Here is a 22,805-nt window from a genome sequence, read left to right as displayed (position 1 = left end):
ATCCTTCAACAACCTGGGATATATCTCATCTGCCCCAGGTGATTTATCCACTTTAAGTGCAATGAGCCTTTCCTTAACCTCCTCTTTAGGAATTTATTGATCATCTAGAATTTTAATTATTTCTTCAGGGCTAAGACTTTCTTGGTGAAGACCCTCAGCCATATTCCCTACTGTCTCGAATAATTTCCTTTTCGTGTCTGATCAACCTCGCCTCTCCTACAACATTCATCCTAATAACGTGCCAATAGAAATTCTTGTGCTCCCTTTTATATTTGCTTTCAGTCCTTTCTCATGCTCTTCCTTCGCCTCTCTCCAATCCTTTGTTTTAAACCTCTCCTCTGAATTTTCTCTAATCAGCCTGGTCCTCATTTGTGTTGGCAGCCTGCTCTTTTTTTTTCTACTCTGTTTTATTCTCTATTTGTTCATCCATGGAGCTCTGGCTTTAATTTCCTTGTCCTTCATGGGAATGTACCTGGAGGATAGCAGAAACATCTCCACTTTAATAGCCTCCTATTGTTCAATTATGGTTGTGCCTGCCAAGTATTGCTTCCAGTTTGCCCAGGCCAGATATGTTCTCATCCAACTGAAGTTGGCTTGACTCCAGTTGACTATTTTTACCTTGGAGAGATCTAAATCCCTTTCCATCGCTGTTCTAAACTTGATGAAATTACAATTGCTCGACTGCTGGAAGCTATCAGTGGACTCGTTAGGTGGAGACAAGTGGCAAATGGAATTCAGTCTGAAGAAGTGCGAGGTGATGTATGGGAAGGTCAAACAAAACAAAGGAATAGATAATAAAGTGGTTGGATGCGAGCTAACTTGGTTGAAAAGGATACTTGCATTTATTGGGCAAAGGGTAGAATAGAAAAGTAGGAAAGCTGTGTGCAGGGCTGTCAAAAGGCCACAGCTGGAGGCTGTTAAAAGTCCTGGTTGCCACACAACATAAAAGATGTGATCACGTGGGAGCTTGCAGAGGAGATGTCTGAGAATGTTGGCAGGTGTGGCGAGCAATAGCAATGAGGAAAGAGTATCTCCTGTGTTGTACCATTACAATTTTTAAAAGATATTTGTACAGGTACTCAGAAAGGAAAGGTTTAGAGGGATATGAACCAAACGCAGGCAAATGGGACTAGCTCAGTTTGGCAACCATGGACGAATTGGGCTGAAGGGCCTGTTGCTGTGCTGTGTAACTCTGTGACTCTATGCTAGATTGTGCCTTTAGAGCAAATGAGACTGAGGGGAGATTTAAATGATGTGAATAAAATTATGGGAGCCCTGGTGTTCTTTTCAGTTGCATGTAACCGAGGCTCTGGTCATTGGGATGGTGCAGCAGTGGGGTGAGCAGAGGGGATGGATCAAGCCAAGCGCAGTCCTGCCCATTAACTCTGATTGTCTATTGACAGATGATGCCTGACCTGCTCAGTTTTTCCAGCATCTGCGGTGATTCTCCCTTTGTAGTTGTGTGACCACAGTTTAATTGCTGTTCAGTAAACACTGAATTGTATATATGTGTTGAGGGTTTTGTTCTTAGAAAACTGTCTGTATCACGATTTTCCGTAACACAAGGCCACATTATCTGCTTGTGTGTCGAGAAACCCGAGTTGAAAAACAATTGTATTTATTTGCTTAATTTTTTCACATAAATTCTGTCAGAGCTAATTTTATTCCATATCTCAAATTTTGGGCAATGATTTGTGAATTTTGTAAAGGTGAATTTCCGTAACCTGAACAGCTGTAAGGCAGGGCTCACCTGTACCTCCATTTGTGAACGTTGGGAGAAAATTTGAGTGTGATGAAATGAAGTTAGGAAGCAGCTCTGGATGTGTTATTCTTCTGCTCAATAAGTCCCCAGAAATAATTAGTTTGCTGTTCAATCTTGTGACAAGCATCAAAGAGCCGAAAGCAGTCCCCAGCTTCCTCTGGGAAGGCTGCACCTCAGTTATTTGCAGCACAAACCGTGCCAACTTGAATTTACTGCACAACCTCTTGCTCACTATCAGCAAAACTAAAGAGCTGATTGTTGACTTCAGGAAAGGGATGGAGGGTGAACATGCAGCAGTCTACATTGGGGGATCGGCGGTGGAGAGAGTCAACAGCTTTAAATTGCTCGACATTAATATATCAGACAACCTGCCCTGGGCCCAGCACATAGATGCACTCATAAGGAAAGTGCACCATCATCTTTACTTAGGAGGCTTCGGAGGTTCAGCTTGTCACCGAACAATCTAACAAACTTCTACAGATGTGTGAGCCTGATGTCAGTCGTGGGTAAATTATTGGAAGGTATTCTGAGGGACAGGCAATAAGTATTTGGATAGACATAGGGATGGTCAACATGGCTTTGTGTGTTGGCAGGTCATGTCTAACCAATATAATGAAGATTTTCGAGAAGGTTACTGGGAAGGTTGATGAAGGGAAGGCGGTGGACGTTGTCTTCATGGACTTTAGCAAGGCCTTTGACAAAGTCCCACATGGGAGGCTGCTCCAGAAGGTTAAGTCGTTTAACATTCAGGATGAAGTAGTCAATTGGATTCAACATTGGCTTAACGGGAGAAACCAATGGTGGTAGATGGTTGTCTCTCTGACTGGAGGCCTGTGACTAGTGGTGTGCTGTAGGGATCAGTGCTGGGTTCGTTGTTGTTTATCATCTATATTAATAATTTCAATGATAATGTGGTAAATTGGATCAGCAAATTTGCGGATGACACCAAGATTGGGAGCATAGTGGACAGTGAGGAAGGCTGTCAAAGCTTGAAAAGTGATCTGGACCAGCTGGGAAAATGGGCTGAAAAATGGCAGATGGAATTTAATGCAGACAAGTGTGAGGTGATGCACTTTGGGAGGACAAACCAGGGTAAGACTTACACAGTGAATGGTAGGGCTCTGAAGTGTGCAGTAGAACAAAGGGACCTGGGAATATAGATCCATAATTCCTTGAAAGTGGCATCGCAGGTAGAGAAGGTCATAAAGAGAGCTTTTGGCACTTTGGCCTTCATAAATCAGGGCACTGAGTACAAGAGTTGGGATGTTATGTTGAAGTTGTATAAGATGTTGGTGAGGCCAAATTTAGAGTATTGTGTGCAGTTCTGGTCACCTACCTACAGGAAAGATATCAATAAGCTTGGAAGAGTGCAGAGAAAATTTACAGGGATGTTGCCGGGACTTGAGGACCTGAGTTACAGGGAAAGGTTGAACAGGTTAGGACTATTCCCTGGAGCGCAGGAGAAAGAAGGGAGATCTAATAGAAGTATACAAAATTATGAGGGGTATAGATCGGGTGAATGCATGCAGGCTTTTTCCCCTCAGGTTGGGTGGGACTAGAACTAGAGGTCATAGGTTTAGGGTGAAAGGTGAAATATTTAAGGGGAATCTGAGGGGGAGCTACTTCACTCAGGGTGGTGCGAGTGTGGAATAAGCTGCCAGTGGAAGTGGTGGATGTGGGTTCAATTGTAACATTTAAGAGAAGTTTGGATAGGTACATGAATAAGAGAGGTATGGAGGGCTATAGTCCGGGTGCAGGTAGATGGGACTAGGCAGAAAATCAGGTCGGCATGCACTAGGTGGGCCAAAAGGCCTGTTTCTGTGTTGTGATGCTCTATGACTATGACTTGAGATGTGCTGTTGAAAGTATCCTGACTGGTTGCATCATGGTCTGGTACAGCAATTCGAATGCACATGAGTGTGAGAAGCTGCAGAGAATCGTGGACTCTGCCCAATACATCACAGGCACATCCCTCCCCACCATCGATAGTACCTACAGGAGGCACTGCCTCAAGAAGGCAATGTCCATCATCAAAGATCCCCACCATCCGGGCCGTGCCATCTTCTTGCAGCTCCCATCGGGCAGGAGGTGCAGAAACCTGAAGTCCCACACCACCAGGTTCAAGAACAGCTACTTCCCTTCAACCATTTGGTTCTTGAACCAACCAGCACAACCCTAATCACTGCAGTTTAGCAACACTATCTTCACTTTGATCATTTTGCACTAAAATGGACTTTTCTTTTGTTCTAATTGTGTTCTTTCTTGTAAAAATTGTGCATAATTTATGTTTAATTTATGTTTTTCAATGCACCTGTACATATATGTACTTGTGCATATGACAATAGACTTGACCTATAACCACAACAAATCTGGATCACGGTTGAAGAGAATTCCTGACTTTAATTCTCTGAGCTCATTTGCATGCAAGAGTACTTGACACTCCAAGTTGCTGTCAGTGATGTGGCTGGGTTTTATGCATTCTACTTTGGCCCCAGTGAAACAGATCTTTATTTTTGTTTCAGTTTTGACAAGCAGACCAACATGCATTTATGATGCAGGGCTTTAATGACATGTTAGAGTCCAGGCAGGACAGGGATAGTGCAATAATAAGTTGTAAAACAGACTCACAGATGGTTATCGCTGGTAATCTCTCCTTGTGATGCAGCTTGGAAAGGAGTGTGTGTTTCAGGAGCCTGCTGTCTGGCATGTGAAATGACCTGACTCCCCAGAGGAGCTGATTGAGTGTGGTTGGATTTCAATGCTGGGGATGTTGCCCTGGGAAAGGGCACTCAACTGGCACACTTATGCTGCCAGTGGAAGATTTTGCAGAGGCAGTGTTGTTGATGTATCTCCATTGCCAACAAGTGCCTGCTGAAGGTAGTCCAAGTCTCAGAAGCATATTGGAAGGCAGGGATCACTGATGTCTGACAGACCATGAGTCTTGAGTCAGGTTTGATATAGACTCATAGAGTTGTACAGCATGGAAACAGGCCCTTCAGCTCAACTCATCCATGCTGACCAGGTTGCCTCCCTGAGCTAGTCCCATTTGCCTGCATTTGGCCTGTGTCCCTCTAAATCTTTCCTAGCCATGAACCTGTCCAAATATCTTTTAAATGTTGTAATTGTACAGCGTAGGAGAAAGTCTCTCTTTGTTACTATTGCTCTCCAACCCTGTCAACGTTCTCATAAATCTCCTCCACAAGTACTTGTGCCATTACATCTTTTATATTTAATTGGTCCCCACCCACCTCGTCACATTGTTGGCATGGACTGGTTAGGCCGAAGAGCCTGTATGCATGCTGTGTTGCTTTATGACTGTATGTACAGTACATCTTGATCTTCAAGCAGTCTTTTTCTTACAATGTATGTAGAACTTCTTCCTTCCCCAATATGTGTAAACCCCAACAAGGGGAGATTTGATATTGAATCTTGGGAATTGAAACAGAGCAGATAAGAGAGATAGACAATAGTGACCATATTATAGTGTATTCTATGATGATAAAAAAGGATTTATGGATTTCTGGGTCTAAAATACAAGATTGAAGAAAAGCTCTTTTTAAGGGTTATTTACTTTGGTGGATAAAGCAAACAACTATTGGCAGAGATTGGGATCATTTAAGCTCTTGTTATAAGTACAGGAAAAATATATTCTGATAAAACGGAAAGAACAAATTAAACAGTCTTGAGACTGTATAGATGAAAAAAGACTCGGGGGAACAATTGAGGGCAAGAGTTTCCTTGAGTACATAGACAGCAGTGGAGAGCATGATAAGAGAGAACAGCAAGGGATTAGCAGTGAGGTCATGATAAACAATTGGGAAGGCAAAGATGAACTATGAAATTAAATGATGAAGGAGCAAAACAAAATGGTTTAAAAAAAACTACAGATAGAAAAATAAAAACGGAGTTTGGCTGGGAATGGGTCATTAAGTGATAGGTGAATAGGGTTAAGGCAGAAATATTACATCAATATTTTGTTTTGGTGTTTACCTGGTGGATAAAACAGGTGGACATAACATTGGATGATGAAATAAATGCACTTTAAACAGAAAAGGTTGATTTATTAATAAAGCTAAACCTTCTCAAAAAGGATAAAACCTCTGATCTGGATGGACTGCACTTTTACATTTTAAAAGAATCTCGAGAGCAGTGAACAGAGACAAGACCATACATTCACTAACTTGTGAGATAAAGGTGTGGTGTCAGAGGACTGGTGGATGGCTGAGGAAAAGCCTGCACTTGAGGGGAATGGAATATGTCCAGCAAATTTAAATTTAAAATTTTATTTACAGCGTAGTAACAGGCTCTTCCGGCCCAATGAGTCCGACCCGCCCATTTTAAACCCAAATTGACCTACCCGTATATCTTTTAGAATGTGGGAGGAAACCAGAGCACCCAGAGGAAACCCACGCAGATACGGGAGAACGTACAAACTCCTTACAGACAGCGATGGGAATCGAACCCTGATCGCTGGCGCTGTAATAGCGTCACGCTAACCGCTACGCTACCGTGCCGCCCCGTCAGTTTAACATCAGTGATAGAGAAGACAAGAATAGAATGTTGGGAAATGAAGAGTTTAATTGTGAACAGTCAATGTGAATTTCAATGGGGAAGATCTTGCTTGATCAACATTGAAGAGGTAACATAGAGAGTAGACATTGATAACACAATAGCTTTAATTTATCCAGATTTTCAAAAGGCCTCTGATAATGTACAGTAGAATAGTGAGTAAGGTTAGAGAGTGTGGAGTCAGGACAAATAGCAGAATGGATTGCAAGGTGACTTCAAGATTGAAAGAGTGTGAGTGCAGAGTGGAAGAGGGTGGGTCATAATGTTCCATAAGATAAATGAGAGGTTGTATATCTTGGACAGATGAATCGGAGGTCACATTACTTGGGAAGTGCTGGAGGAACAAAGGGATCTTGGAATACAAATGCACCAATCACTCAAAGTTCTGCTCCGAATGAGCAAGGCCATTAAAAACCAAACCAAGCACTAGGCTTTATTTCCCAAAGGGTAGAAATAAAAAGTAAGAAAGTTATGCAAAACCTGTATTGAATCTTGATCAGACCACACTTGGGCTACTGCTTGAAGTTCTTGTTGTCATAAAAAAGGTTATAGGGGCTCTGGAGAGATCACTGCAAAGGAGAGATACAAGGATGTACCAAAATTTTAGGGGTTGCACATCAGGAAAGAATGAACAGCCTGGATCTCTCCTCTTCTGAGAAAAGGAGATTGAGGAGTTACAAAATGAAGGCCTTTAAAGTGATTAAAGGTATTGGTAGAAAACAGAAAATGCTGAAAATGCTGGAAATGCTCAGCAGGTCAGGCAGCAACTGTTGTGATTGACATAAAGCGTTGACTCTGTTTCTTTCTGCGCAGATGCTACATGGCCCAAGCGTTTCTCGCATTTTCTTTTTTTATTTCAGATTTCAAGCATTTATAGGGCTTTCCTTCTCAATAGATTCCAGTAGAGTGAGTGGAAAGAGAATGTTTCCACTTGTGGGGTAGAGCTCAACCAGAGGCCAACAGTAAGAGAGTCACCAAGAAGTCCTATCTGGAATTCAGCGAGAAACTTCTTTACCAAAAGAACAGAGTTTGTGGAACTCGTGACCACGGGAAGTATCAATGTATTTAAGGGGAGGGTGGACAAGCATAAATGGGAGAGGGGAGTTGAGGTTAGAGTGGTAGATTTAGATGAGGAAACACGAGGGGAGTAAAATCACCAGCATTGACTCGTTGAGCTAAATTACCTGCTTCTGTGCCCTATGTTCAGTGTGATGTAATCCAATGTAAAAACGATTCATCAGAATCACCCTGCCTGTCTTCATAAAGCCCATGTTTTTGGTTATTTTTTAAAGTCATCTTACCCAGTTCTGCCACCTTCAAAGATTTAGACATGTGCTCATCGAGGTCTCTGTTCTGGCACCCCCTTTAGGATTGTACCCTTCCTCTTGCCACTTCTTGTTGAACGTCTCACTCACACTGTGAACTCTGTGTGCCGAACACCTGCCCACTGTCCCAGCCTACCTCTATCCTCTTGTATCTTGAGGGAACTCCGCCTTTTCTCCTTGGAGCGACGGAGGATGAGGGGGGACCTGATAGAGGTGTGTGAGATGATGAGAGGTATTGATCGGGTGGATAGTCAGAGCTGAAATGGTGGCCACAAGAGGACACAGGTTTAAGGTGCTGGGCAGTAGGTACAGAGGAGATGTCAGGGGTAAGTTTTTTACTCAGAGAGCGGTGAGTGCCTGGAATGGGCTGCCGGCAACAATGGTGGAGGCGGATACGATAGGGTCTTTTAGGAGACTTTTGGAAGGTACATGGAGCTGAGAAAGATAGAGGGCTATGGGTAAGCCTAGTAATTTCTAAGGTAGGGACATGTTCGGCACAGCTTTGTGGGCCGAAGGGCCTGAATTGTGCTGTAGGTTTTCTATATTTGTATCCCAACACTACCCTCCTCAGTTTACACAGTTTTGTGTTGTGTTCAAGTTTTGAAATGGTACCCTGTGCACCCAAGTCGCAGGTCACTAATATATTTCAAGAAAAGCATTTTGAGCTCAAAGCTGCTTTGCCAGCTCCTGTTCCCCTAGCATTCAGCACTCTATTGCTCCCCTTGTTCCAGATGTAGGACTGCCATTGTGTGCACCTGTTATTTTATTACTATATTTAAACAGTGTTCATTTATTTCTCTTACAAAAGAGATTTTGCTGTCCCTATAGTGAGTGCTAAGGTACAGCAAGATCCCCCATCCCCACCTTCCTACCTCCCTATCTGAACTCACCTATCACCTGCCTGCATGTACTCCTCCCCCTCCCCCCACCTTCTTATTCTGGCTTCTGCCCTCTTCCTTTCTAGTCTCAACCCAAAACGGTGACAGTTTATTTCCCTCCATGGATGCTGCCTGACGTGCTGAGTTCCTCCAGCATTTTGTGTGTGTGTGTGTTGATCCACATTCCAGCATCTGCAGAATCTCTTGAGGTTTTCTGAACCTGTGTTTCTCCCCTTGATTTCTTCAAACCTCTCCTGGTTGGCCGTTTAACGTGCTTGAGGCATCAATTCCTGCTTTACTCATACCCAGACACTTGCTCACCTGCATTGGTTCATGGTTCCCATACACCATGCCTGTGAAATTCTCAGCCCTAAGTTCAAATCCCTTTGTACTTTCCCCCACCGCCCCCCAGCCCTACAAAATATCTCCATTTATTCAGTTTTGATGTATTGTTAGCATTCTTTACTTCATGCAAAAAACAAGCCACTGGAGGAAGATGGACTGATGCAGGGTCTCGACCCGAACGTTACACATCCCTTTGCCTCCACAGATGCTGCCTGACCTGTTGAGTTCCTCCATCAGCTTGTTTTTTGTTCCAGATCCCAGTATCTGCAGGCACTTGTGTCTCTTTCTTTATCTCACTGTTGATGGCCATCCCACCTTCTGGAATTCTTTCCCCAAACCAGTTCATTTCTTTACTTCTCTCTTCCTTTGAGGCAATCCTTAAAACCAACCTTTTGATCACTTGAATTTGTCTTGGTTTTAATCTTATTTTTTGGACATGCTTCAGTGAAGCAGTCTGGGGGGATTTTGTTTTGTTAAAGGTGTGACTGAAATGCAAGTGGTGGTGTGTGGGAGGATTGGAAGAAAAGGCTAGGTTCTTTGGTTCCAAAACTGATGCTGTACTCAAATTCACAAGCAATGATTCAAATTAATATTAAAAGAAAATCAGTGCACCCATCAGCATTTTTGAATATTTCATTCAGACCTAGCCCTTGTGGATTTTTTAATCTCAGCCAGCTGCAGGTACCTCAACAGTTGTATTTTGTGCTGTTTAACTAGGTTTCATAATAGAGATAAGCTGCACTAGCCCAGACACAAGACAACATTGCTGAGTCATGTTTAAACACCGTTATCCCATTAAACTCCTGGAATCATAGGAACAGTGCCGCTTTATGTATTGAAGACCACAAGGCCCTGATAACTTGAGAGCACCTGAACTATCAAAGGTTATTAACATCACGCAGATGTTCTCATTACTTTGTGGCGGTTAAGGAGAACTTGAAATCTGGTGTGAGAGACTTGCGCCATGGTGGAGAGAGGTGTGTTTGCCAGGATACCGGTACATTGTACCCTTCCACCTCATGACGGAGGGCTTCCGTTCAACTTCTGAGACAGTGTCCACCTTGTGTGTTCAGGTCCTGGCATGGGTGGGTTGTACACACAAGCTGGTGAGTTTGAGAGCAGATTGGTGCCAGCTGCTCCTTCTGACTCTATCTGTGATCATGTATTGTATCCTGAGCTCCACCATCACTCACCTGTTAGAAATTCCCAGCAGCACCTTTGGACTCACCTGGAGTAGGAATCGGCTGATACTCCATTCCTTTTGGAGGCTGCAGATACTGGAATCAAGAGCAAAAAACAAACTGCTGGAGGAACACAATGTGTCAAGCAGCGTCTGTGGGGTGGGGTGGGGGGAGAGGAATTGTCGATGTTTCAGGTCGAGACTCTGCATCAGGACTGAGAATGGAGAGGGAAGATAGCCAGCATCATCAGAATCAGGGTTATTATCACTGTTTTATATGACGTGAAATTTGTTGTTTTGTGGCAGCAGTACAGTGCAAAGACTTAGAAAACCATAAATTAAAAATAAATAGGTAGTGCAAAAAAAGGAACAATGAGGTAGTGTTCATGGACCGTTCAGAAATCTGATGATGGAGGGGAAGAATCTGCTCCTGAATGGTTGAGTGTGCGTCTTCAGGCTCCTGTACCACCACCTCGATAGTAGTAACAAGAAGAGGGCATGTCTTGGATGGTGAGGGTCCTTAATGACGGATGCTGCCGTCTTGAGGCACTGCCTCTTGAAGATGTCCTCAGTGGTGGGGAGGGTTGTGCCTGTGATGGAGCTGGCTGAGTCTACAACCCTCTGCAGCATCTTGCGATCCTGTGCATTGGAGCCTCCGTACCAGGCTGTGATGCAACCAGTCAGAATGCTCTCCACTGTACATCTATAGAAATTTGCAAGAGTCTTTGATGACATACCAAATCTCCTCAAACTCCTAACAGAGTAAAGAAGTAACGAAGAAGAGGGGTGGGAAGAGATGGGGCAGTAGGTGATTGGTGGACTGAGGAGGGGTGAAGGATGATGGGCAGGTGAGCATAACTTGGAATTTTGCTTCATGCCGTTTGTTTTGAAGCATCTCTGAACATTGCACAGGAATGGCTGTTGGATGGCATTACTGCAGAAAACGTTTTTGATCATTCTCTCATTGTTCAGACACACTTGCTGTGATTTTAGACAATGGAGGCATGCCTTGCATTTCAGATGAGCATTACTTGGAACTCTGCACAAAAGGAGCACCAGTTACTGTGCAGGAGCAACTATGTACAGCAGTAGTAAAAGAGGGGGAGGCCATTTGGCTCAACACGTCTGCACTAGCTCATCCAGTTAAACCTGCTTGCTGTCCTTCCGCATTTCCACGCACCTCTTTACTGGTTTAAGTATTTGTCTTTTCTCTAATCAAAGTAACTATGCAACCTTCCCGCCACCTTTTTCAAATCCTAAACCTGCATTGCACAAAAATTGTTTCTCTTCAGGTTACCTCTGGTTCTTTTGCTAGTTACTGTGCCAGTTTCTATTCCAGTCACTGGAACTAAGTCCATGGTCTTAACTACCTTGCTCAAATCTCTTCACCTTCCCTGCTTATCCTGGCTTTTCCACTCTGTCTGTGTAACTATGATCCCTCCATCCTGGAGTTGTTCTACGACATCTTTACTCTCTGAAGCTTTTGCACCCATCCAGAAATGTGGTGGCCAAAGCAGACACATCATAAACTAAAGTTCCCACAGGGATATGTCTCAGCTGCAGACTCAGAAGACTTCCTAGAATCTTTTTGCCCTGAGAGCATTAACAGGATCCTACCATATTTGAGTTCTTAAAAAGCAGTAAAATGTTGCTGCTTAATTCTGTTTCACTTGGGATCTGCACAATTGTTTTTTCAAAGTTGTCTTTCATTCCTTTCATCTGTGTCGGCTTTCAATCCTAATGCTCAGATGCCTCACAGGACTTTGTGTTTTGTGTATCATTTAACAGAAAGTCATTTCTGATTGAGCCCTGACACCTTGCTTGCTTCATGGAAGATTTGGGTTTTGTGTCATAAAGGGAAAGTGTGACCATAAATTGAACCCAACTGATTACTCAGGAGAGAGTGACAATTTGAATTAAGAGATTTCATCTCCCAGCTATCACACACTAGCATTTTATTTGTCTTTGGAACTTTCTGTGAAATAGGGAGCTAATTGGAGATGAGAGGATTATAAATGAATTACCACACTCCCTCAGCACAAGATTTGTAGGGTTTTGGTCCACAAGTGACCATTGGTAACTAGATTTTTGACTATGGGGGGATTGTATTCTGATCCTGACCAGACATGTCCACACACAGACACTTAGCCGCACAACTGCCCGACTATGTTTGGGACCTTGGAAGAGATTTTCCTTCCCCAAGCCTGTTCTGTGTGGGTCAATTTAGAGGGGCTTCAAGCCTGATTTTGCTAGCAATGTAGAAGGTAAGGTGGAGAGGGAATCTGAGGTGATCCAGCAATAGTTTTGACAATCTTTTCATTTTAAAATCAATTGTAACCTGAATGGTGGCTTGTGGTTGTTGAGGAAGGCAGGGTGGGGCAGGGTGAGCTCCCACATGAAAAATATTACAACGGATCTGGCCAGTTCTGCAACTCCTGCCTCTTACCTCAAGAGCCTCTTACATACTTTCATCTAATTCTTGTTCAAGTTGATCCAATAATGAATTTGAATTGGTTTATTAGTGTCACATGTACTGAGGTACACTGAAAAACTTGTCTTGCATACCATTCATACAGATCAATTCATTACACAGTGCATTGAGGTTGTACAGGGTAAAACAATAACAACATGCAGAATAAAGTGTAACAGCTACACAGAAAGTGTAGTGCAGGTAGACAATAAGGTGCAAGGTCAAAACGAGGGCAGTTTGAATTAATTTTGTACTTGTGTAGCTGTGCCCTTTTTATTTGTGCATCAGATGTGGGCGTCACTGGCAAATGTTGGTACGTACTGTCCATGCCTGACATCCCCAGATCTGAGACAGCAGCTAAAATTTAACTGCATTGGTGGATGGTATATAGGCCAGACTGGGTTGGGACTTCAGTGAACCAGATGGATTTCTGCAACAATCTGGTAGCTTCATTGTTATAGTTACTGAGAGTGCTTTTATATTTTTAACTTCAGGTTTATTTAAGTCTTTGAATTTGCATTTCCCAGAGATCTTGCTGGAACTTGAACTTGTCACCCTCGTTGAGAGCCCAGTAATTTAACCACCATGTCAGTGCACCTCATTGTTGACTATCTCTGACTGTTGACACTGGGGAAGGAAAGTCAGGATGAAAGGTGCCTTCTCTGATGCTTTTTACAACCTCTGCTCATCCACAGCATTTGAAACCAGTCAAGTACTTGTGAAGTGTATTTGTTTTTGTAATGTGGGAAACAATTTGCACAAAGCAAGCTCCCACAAACACCACTGCAATAAGACACCAGATAATCTATTTAAATGAAGTTGATCAAGGCATAAATAATGGGCAGGATAACCTCTGTGTGTTATAGGATCTTTTGTATTCATGACATTTAGAGTCTTGCTTTAATGTACCATCTGAAAGACAGAATCTCTGAGAGTTCAGCATTCCTTCAGCGCAGCATTGAGTGTTCAATTGTTTATACTTAAATCTCTGGTGGAGGACATGACCCTCTGACCCTGAGGTGAGAGCACCATGGCCAGGAACCTTATGATCAAAATGTCATTGCAAGGAATTCTCAATTCTATAACAAGCCATCAAAGTGAATGGGTGAGTCAGTGCAACGTGTGAATCAGTACGAGGCTTACAGAGAGGGCTTGGTTCTTTATGCAGCAGTGGTGGTGATGGCTGCGTTGGGGCTGGGCTGCTGATTGACATGATCACGTTCACGAGGAAAATACCTTGGACAGTGCAGCACTCCCTCAGGATTGACTGCTCTCCCTCAGGTTTCTTGGACTGGGATGTCTCCGTCTCTTGACTGGTGAGGCGTGAATGCAGAGCCACAGCAGCTCAAATGGTTCTTTGTTTAAATTGTGCTCAAGTGCAGTTGATTGTTGTCTCTGGCGTGTTAGACGTCACATGTTTGAATGGCACTGATCAATGAGAAAGCATAGGGATTACGCAAACATGACGATCTTGAGAGTGAAATGCTTTTTGGCAAATTACCAGTTTGCAAAAGGTCACGTTTAATATGAAAACAAAGCACCAAGTACGTTTTTGATAAATCTTTTCAAAGAAGTAGGTTTGGTTTCTGATGTTACCTGCATTCTGTTGTTGCACCTGAGAGTTCTGTGTTGCTTGCACAGACTGCAGTACCTTAAGACTGGTTAGGTTGCTTCACGGATGAATTGGTTACGCTTTATTGTGGGTTTAAAGCTGCAGTTATCCTTTTCCCAGGCCAAGCCTGATGTATTATTGAGTAACATAGCTCGGGAAAGCCCACAGTTTATAAAAATCTTTATTGGATGTGGTCTTTGGCAAGACCAGCATTTATTCCTCATTCCAGTTTCCCTTTATTATTCATTTGTGGTCGACGGGTGTTGCAGACAAAGCCTGTGTTTATCGCTGAACCTGAGGTGAAATGACGAATGGGAGCTGCCTTCTTGAGCCAGTGCAGTCATTCACTTCAAGACGCTTCTTTAGGAAAATAAAAATTCGGAGTAGGAGTAGGCCATTCGGCCCCTCGCATCTGCTCCATCATTCAGCAATAGTTGACCCTCTACTACAAACCCTGTTTTTGACTATGCCTTGTATTCCTTGATGTCCAACCAATTTCTGTTTGGAATGCAATCAATGATTGAACGTCCACAGTGCTCTGAGGTAAAGAATTACAAAGATTCGTCACCCTTTTGTAAGAAGGAATCTCTTTTTATTTTAGTCCTGAATGACCTACTCTTTATTTTGAGACCTGGACTACTCAACCAGGGGAAATATCCTCCCCATGTGAATTCTGTTGAGCTTTCCAAGAATTCTGTATGTTTCAATGAGGTCACCTCTCATTCTTCTGAACTCCAGACAACAAAGACCCAGCTGACTCAATGTCTCCTTGTATAACAGTCCTACCATCCCAGGAACAAGTCTGGTCAATGTTTGGCACAAGAAAGACTGCAGATGCTGGAAATCTGGAGCAACGCCCACAAAGTGCTGGAGGAACTCAGCGGGTCAGGCAGCATCTATGGAGGGAAATGAACAATAGATGTTTTGGGCCAAGACCCTTCATCAGGATTCATGGGGTGTCTTGGCCCAAAACGTCAACTGTTCATTTCCCTCCATAGATGCTGCCTGACCCGCTGAGTTCCTCCAGCGCTTTGTGTGTTGCTCTGGTGATTGTTTGCTGCATTCTGTCAGTAGTGAGTATGTATTTCTTTAGATAAGGATTCCAAAACTGTACACTGCACACTGAGGTCCTATGTAATTGTGGTAAGGCTATTCTCAGGTAAATTTGGGTAGATACACAGAATTGTAATACCACAGAAGGAGGCAATTCAGCTGACTATGTTTGTCCTGGTCCCTAGTAGAACAATATCTTTGCTCTTCTCCAAATACCTTGCAAATTATTTTCCTTCAAGGACCCACTCAATCCCTTTTAAAAGCCTTGAATGGTTCTGTTTCCACCCCCTTCCAGCTCATCAGTTTCTGAGTAGAAATGTTTTCCTCGAATCCTCCTCATAACTTTTTCCCCAGATTTTATATCTGTGCCCTCGGTCCTTGAATCATTCTCCCATGGGAACAGCTCTTCTCCACCTAAACCCATCATGATACACAGCTGGTAGGCACACCCCAGCACTGCACCCAGAGTCTTCCCAGCAGAGGCCTTTGCAATGTGTTGCAGTGGAGGAACAGCACCTCATTTTCTGTCTTGGGACCTAACGGGATAGACATCGGATTCTCCCACTTTGAGTAAACCAAACCCCCCACCCACCTTGCCTCTTCTTTTCATTTCTACCCTTTCCTAGCCTCTCTCTCTTTTTTGCCATTTTTGCCTCTCTTCCCCCCTCCCGCCTCCTTACCTTTGACCCATCTCCCGGTGGATCTGCTCTCCCCTCCTCCCCCACACCTGCCTATCACTATCTCTTACCTGCATCTACCTGTCACCACCCTGTGCCCACCCCACCTCCCCTTTTTTGTCCACCTATCACTGCTCTGTTATTCCCCCCCCTATATATTGGGCTTCCCCTTTTCCTATCTTCAGTCCTGAAGAAGGGTCCTGACCTGAAACATTGACCGTCTGCTTTTCTCCACAGATGCTGGCTGACCTGCTGAGTTCCTCCAGCATTTTGTTGTTTTTTTCATCTAGATTCCTGCATCTGCAATCCTTTGTTTCCCTAGTATAACTTCTCCCCTGTGGTATTTCCAGTTGTCCACATGCAATGGCCAGCAGTCTGTTAGCCTTTAGATTATTTTCTGTATGTGTCCATGATGTTTTACTGATCGTGTAGATGGACACAGAAGGCTCTTCTGGTTGTTTCCTGTTCTGAATTGGTGATGCATCAGATTAAACTCAAGGAAAAGATGTCTGGAGTTATGCATTTTGGAAGCAAGGATGTGAGGAGGTGGTTGAAGCTGAAAGATGCAATTTTAAAGTGGGTGCAGGAACGGAAATCTGGGGCTTCACCGGCACAGGTTTTGAAGATTGATAAGAGCATTGAAAACGCAGCTGAGAACCTCGGTGGTGTGCACAGCAGCACATTCTGCTGCTCCTCTCCTTCTCTGTCATGATGTCAGGGGGTGCCTTGGGTGCTAGGGATGGCAGTTTCAGAGTGCTTAGAGAAGATGGGGTTGTTCAACATCAAAGGAAAGATTTGGTAGTGATGTTCATCATTAAGCATGGCTTTCAAAGAGTAAATGTGGAGAATCTTTCCACTGGCAGCTGGACTGGAAGTTAAAAGACACAGTTATAACCTCGTTGGTAGAAGATCTGGAGGAAATGAAGAGAATTTGTTTCATTTAGCAGGTTATTGTGATTTGGAATTCACTGCCTGAAATCAGATTTAGTTGTAACTTTCAAAAGGAATTTGGATAAATAATTGAAGAAGGTTCGAGGGAAATGGACAAGAGTGGATTAATTGGACAGATCTCTTCAAGAGCTGGTGCCAAATGATGGTGCCTTGAACTGTAACACTCAGCAGAAACCACAGGAACTGATCTCGAGATGATGCTGAGACTGGCCTTGAGTTTCCCGGGAAAGAGACCATTCAGCTCGCGTTTCTTCTATCACAGTAATCACCCATGGGTGTGGGACTGAGATGGGGGCTGGTTTGGGAATGATGCCATCTTGATGCCCATTTGAATGAGGTTACTGGAGGGCATTTATCGCTTGTGGTATCGCAGCCTGTTACCAAGAGAGAATGAGGTGATCACCAGGGCTTGAAGGAAGCCACTATTTGACCAATATTCTAACAGCACACAATGTCCTTGAAGGGTTATGACACCAATGGAAGTTGAATCAGATTGAAGGTTTTAATTTGCTCACATTTTCTAATCAGTTCCTGGTCTTAAAAAATTCTTGCTCCTTGTATTTGATTGTGCAGCAACGGTTGAACAGGCTATGATTAATTTAAAACTCGTTGCATTGTTGCTGCTGTCTCACTTCACTGGTTACATTTATGGTCTTGCTGCTGCAAACACCACATGCAATGTATGCACCAAACGAGAGCCTGGTGGACAGATGAATGCAGCTGCCATTTTGTGCAGTACAAAATCCCACTAAAAGAATTGAATGAATCGCTGTCGTTTTAATTTGGTGACTCAGGGTTTGCAGGCTTGGGACTGGAGTGAGTGTTATGAGATTTGGATCGTACTTTATCCTTGGGACGGGAGACAGGCGAAAGTTTGAATTGTTGAATTAAGGGTTTGGCAGCGCACTAGTTTAGTTATTGGTCTGTGTCCAGAAGTCTGAACTATTGATCTAGATCCATCAGTTCAAATCCCACTACAGCAGCTGGGTAATTTAAAATTCAAGTAATTAAATAGATCCGGAATAAAAAGCTGGTTTCTGTTATGGGAATGATGAAATTATTGACCTTTAGTTAAAACTCAACAGTTGGAACTTTGCCCATCATTCTCAGTTCTCAGCGCCAATGCCCTTTATATTATATGCACATTCACTCTTTGTGGTAGGAAATCTGTCAGCCTTACCTGGTCAGGTCTGTCTGTGACTCCGGACTGACATGTGGTTAACTCTTAATTGTTTTCTGAAATAGCCCAGAGGGACTGTGTCGGGATGGGCAATGAGTTAGCAGCAGGGGTTTGCCCTCGATCATGAGCCACCATTCAATCAAATCACAGTTGATCTGGGCTCAGCTCCATTCGCATAAACCTGAAATTCCCCAAAACTCTGTCTGTTTCAGCTTTCACTGACACGTCCTCCATCGGTAGAGAATTCCAAAATTCCAAAAAATCACAACAGTCTGCGAGAAACAATTCGTCTCCAGTGACAGTGATCTCCAAATCCCATAAACAAATAAACAAGAAGTAATCAGCAAGACACGTAGGGCGATTGAAAGGTCATTGACAATATTTCCTCCAGCATAGTGGTATCCAAACTACAAGCAGATATGGTAATCTTGAACTGTAGGCCCACACAACCTGATGTCTCATGGAACATCTAAAGCACCTTCAGTGAATGGGAAGCCGGATGAACGTAGAATGAAATTGATGTTTGTGTTGATTAAAGTGGGAGGAGGTTCGAGTGAAGCATGACTGCCCAAGGGCTGGTAGGGCGATTGCTGTGTAGTCTTTGTAGTTGTATGAACCAGTCAGCTCTTTGAATAGATTGCTGTTGATGTTTGGGTAACTCAAGACTGACTTCATTTTCTAACCGTTACTAGGTTCAGTTCCACAAGCTGCACCACTTGCGTTTGGCACAGACTCGGGCACAGTATTATGGAGGATCGCTACCCAATGTCAATCAGATCAGCAACAACACAAATGACTTTCAGGTATGCGTTAAAGGACAGAGTTCCGGATTCTTGCTGTTTCCTCCCGGCTATCCAAGGCACCCCGACTCTTCCCTCCTCCAAACATGCTTCCATTCCCTTCTCTCTCACTTAACCATCAGTCTCAGAGCTGCATCCTCCTCTCAAGTTTTCCATCCCTATTTGCTCCACTCACTCGTGAGTTGCTCCTGTATCTGCTCTGTGACATGTGTGAAGACATTTCCAATTTTATCATTGTATAACTGTAAGTTTCTGCATAGTGTGATTTTCGGCAGTTGGTGAAAGTTACAGGTGGAGTGGTTTCCCTGTGGTTTACCACTTCCCTGGAAAGCTCTCCAGTAATGTCAATTGTACTTGTGGCTACTTATTGGGCTGATTGTGCTTTTGTTTCTCTTTCTCTCTGGTTTTCACTCCTCGCACTGCAGCTGTTGCCTGTGAGCTAGTGACTTGCCCCCTGCCAGTTTTAACACTGGCTGTTGAACTCATAGATCAAAGCTGTCCAGATTTGACTATGCATTGGGAATCGTCAGAGGACGCAGCCTGTCTGATGTGGGAAGTGTAGAGTTGCCACATTTGAGATTTCTTTGATGTTGAGTCTTGAAACATTGTGAGAGTGTTATGGAGGGAGCTTTATCTGTATCTAACTCTGTGCTGCCCCCTCTCCAGGAATTTTGACAGGAGAGTGCAGAGGATGCTTTATTCTTTGTTTAACCTGTGCTGCCCTGTGAGTGTTTAATGGGACAGTGAAGAGGGAATTTTACTTTGTAATTAATCTGTGTTGTCCCTGTCCTTGGAGAGTATGATTGGAGCTCCATTCGCCAATGCTAACCTTGTGAAGACAAAACTTAACAAATGTAAGCACAGTGGAATTAGAATTATAGAGTTAGAATTTAGAAACAGGCCCTTCACATTTTTGCTGACCGTCATACCAATCCCACTTGCCTGCATTGATTCCATATCTCTGTATCCCTCAAGTACCCATCCAGATGCCTTTTAAATGTTCCTGTCTCCACTGCTTCCTCTGGCAGCTCATTCCGGAAACCAACTTCTCTTTGTATGGAAAAATTTACCCCTCAGATCCCCTTTAAACTTTCTCCCTCTCACCTTAAACCTCTGCCCTCTAGTTCTGGATGCCCCTGTCATGGGAAACAGACACTGGCAATCTAACCTGTCTATGCCCCTCATAATTTTATGTACCTCTATCATCCTCCTTTGCTCCAGAGACAAAAGGGCCTAGTCTCTTTCTATAGCAATCCATCCAGTCCAGGAAACATCTTGCATTTTTCTGCATCCTCTTCAGTTTTATCACATCTTTCCTGTAGTATGTTGACCAGAACAGTTCTCCAAGTGCACTCCAACTAACGTTTTGTGCAACTGTAATGTGGTGTCCCAACTCTTGTACTTACTGCCTTGGCTGATGAAAGCAACTATGCCATGTGCCGCCTTCACCACCCTGTCTACCTGTTGCGAATTCCGGGAACCATGTTTATGTACCCCAAGGCATCTCTGTTCAACAGCACTCTCCAGGGCCCTGCTCCATTCCCAAAATGCATCACTTTACACTTGACTGAGTTAAATTCTATCTGCCACTCCCTTTCCCACTTGATCGATATCCTGTGGTAACCTGAGACAACCTTCTTCACTGTCTACCATATCGCTAATATTGGTGACATTGAAAACTTACAAATCATGCCACCTATATTCTTATCCAAATCGTCAGTGTATATGACAAACAACAGAGAACCCAGTGCCATTCCCTGCGGCACCCACTGGCCTTCAATCTGAGAAACAACCGTCCATGACACTCTCTGCCTCCATCCCAAACGCCAATTTTGTATCCAATTGTCCAGCTCACCCTGGATCCCATGTGTTCTAACCTTCTGCACCAGCCTGCCAGGCAGGACCTTGTCCATGAAGATGATGTTTACCACCCTGCCCTCGTCAATCCTCTTGGTCACTTGTTCAAGAAACTCAACTAAATTTTTTAGACATGAATTCCCATGCACAAAGCCATGCTGACTATCCCTAAGGAGTCCTTGCCTTTGCAAATACAGCAAAACCTGTCTTTCAGTATCCCCTCCAGTAACTTTCCCACCACTCACTGGCCTGTAGTTCTCTGACTGTTCTCCTTAAAGGCACAACATTAGCTATCCTTCTGATGCCTTGCCTGTGGCTAACAGAGATACAGAATTTTCTACCAGGGCCCCAGCAGTCTCCTCCCTTGCTTCCCAAAATATCCTAGGATTTGCCTGGTCAGGCCCAGGGATTTATCCACCTTTATGTGTTTCAACACCTCCAGCACTTCCTCCTTCATAATGGTGATAAGCTCCATGATATCACTGTTCCACCCCTGAACTCACTGGCTTCCATGTCCTTCTCCACAGTAAATACAGACAAGAAGCATTCATTTAAGACTGCGTCTATTTCCCGACCACACTGATCCTCAAGGGGACCTACTCTCTCCCTAGCTACCCTTTTACTCTTGATAGACTTACGGAACCTATTAGGATTCTCCTTTGCCTTATCTGCCAGTGGTATCTCATGGCCCCTTTTTGCCCTCCCTATTTCCTTCTGATGTGTACTCCTATATCCCTTGTACTCCTCAAGGGACTTGCGCTTGATCTCAGCTGCCTATACCTGATGTATGTTTCCTTCTTTTCCCTGAAGAGACCCTCAGTATCCCTCATCAACCGAAGTTCCCTAATCTTGCTACCCTTGCCCTTCACTCTAACAGGAATATGCTGGCCCTGAACTCTTCCTGTTTCACTTTTAAAAGCCTCCAATTTACCAGATGTCCCTTTACCTGCTAACAGCCTCTCCCAATCAACTTTCTGATGCCATTGAAATTAGCCTTCCCCCAATTTAGGACTTGAACTTGAGGACCTGTCCTATCTTTTTTCATGACTCTCTTGAAACTAGTTGAATCATGGTCACGGGTCGCAAAGTGATCCCCCACTGACACATGAACCACTTGCCCAGCCTCATTTCCTAAGAAGAGGTTGAGCACCAACAAATTGCTTCAGAAAACTTTCCAGGACATATTTAACAAATCCTGCCCCATCTAATCCCTCAGCACTAATGCAATCCTAGTCAATATTAGGGAAGTTAAAATCACCTTACAACCTTATTATTCCTCAACCTATCTGCAATGAAATAATGATGCAATGAATTGCTGAGTAAATGTCTTAATCCTCTCATTTATATGAATATCCGACTCATTCTAAGATTGTAATCTAATCTTGTGGATCAGGTGTCAGTTTTGAACTACTTAAACTTGTCTCTGAGGGTTGACATCACCTTCCGGATTAGATTACTGTCCTCCAACCATCTCCAGCCTCAGCAGTTCTGTCTGCAATACATATCTGTACTCCAGAATTAATAAATATTGCAAGAAAAATTGCTTTATTAAATCAGGAGCAATGGTCCACATTTGTGAGCACTGATCGAAACACCGCAGTAGTTGGAATTTCACTGAAATGTATATTCTTCAGATTTAGTCAACCCAATACTTTTCACTTGCCTCTGATAATGTGCCAGATCACTGGAAATCTTTTCAGAAATGTCTGTTGTATTTGCAGCTAATTATTCGTGTGATTGTGTTTGTTCTATCTCATTCTCTTTCCCTCTGGTCTTCACTTCCCCATTCCTCACACTGTAGCACAGCCCACAGCTGCTCCTCCTGACCCAGAGAACCTTTTTAACAGCTTTTCCACCCTTTGAGTTAGAAAGCTTTGAACTCCCCTCCCGACAAGTTGCCACCAGAGCTCTAGTTCTGTGTGACACTGATTGGGAAACCTTCGCTTGGAATGGTTAGTGTGACATTAAAGCCCTCCAACCATTCCAGAAGAAGCCTTGTCAGCTGCTAATCGGGCTGCCATTACCTCCACTGCTTCATTCAGTTCTGGAGGGGAGCACTGAAAATCAGCAAGTTGTATTGGTAAAAAGCTTCACAGCAGTTCTGTAAAGCATTTGACAAGGTCCCTCATGGTAGGCTGATCCAGAA

At 43.6% G+C, this 22,805-nt stretch overlaps 1 protein-coding gene across 4 annotated transcripts in view; it reads left to right on the top strand.

The window, feature by feature from the left end:
• The window catches only part of crtc3 (CREB regulated transcription coactivator 3), a 78,939-nt gene that overhangs the window by 3,150 nt on the left and 52,984 nt on the right, over positions 1–22,805 (top strand). For all 4 annotated transcript variants that reach the window (XM_052042600.1, XM_052042598.1, XM_052042599.1 and 1 more), the window contains exon 2: positions 18,695–18,805. In XM_052042600.1, the coding sequence (XP_051898560.1) occupies positions 18,695–18,805 (111 nt within the window). The remainder of the gene's footprint in view (positions 1–18,694; positions 18,806–22,805) is intronic.

The sequence above is a fragment of the Pristis pectinata genome, chromosome 32 (assembly GCF_009764475.1).
Source record: "Pristis pectinata isolate sPriPec2 chromosome 32, sPriPec2.1.pri, whole genome shotgun sequence".
Classification (NCBI taxonomy): domain Eukaryota; kingdom Metazoa; phylum Chordata; class Chondrichthyes; order Rhinopristiformes; family Pristidae; genus Pristis; species Pristis pectinata.
This window is presented reverse-complemented; position numbering and strand designations above follow the sequence as displayed.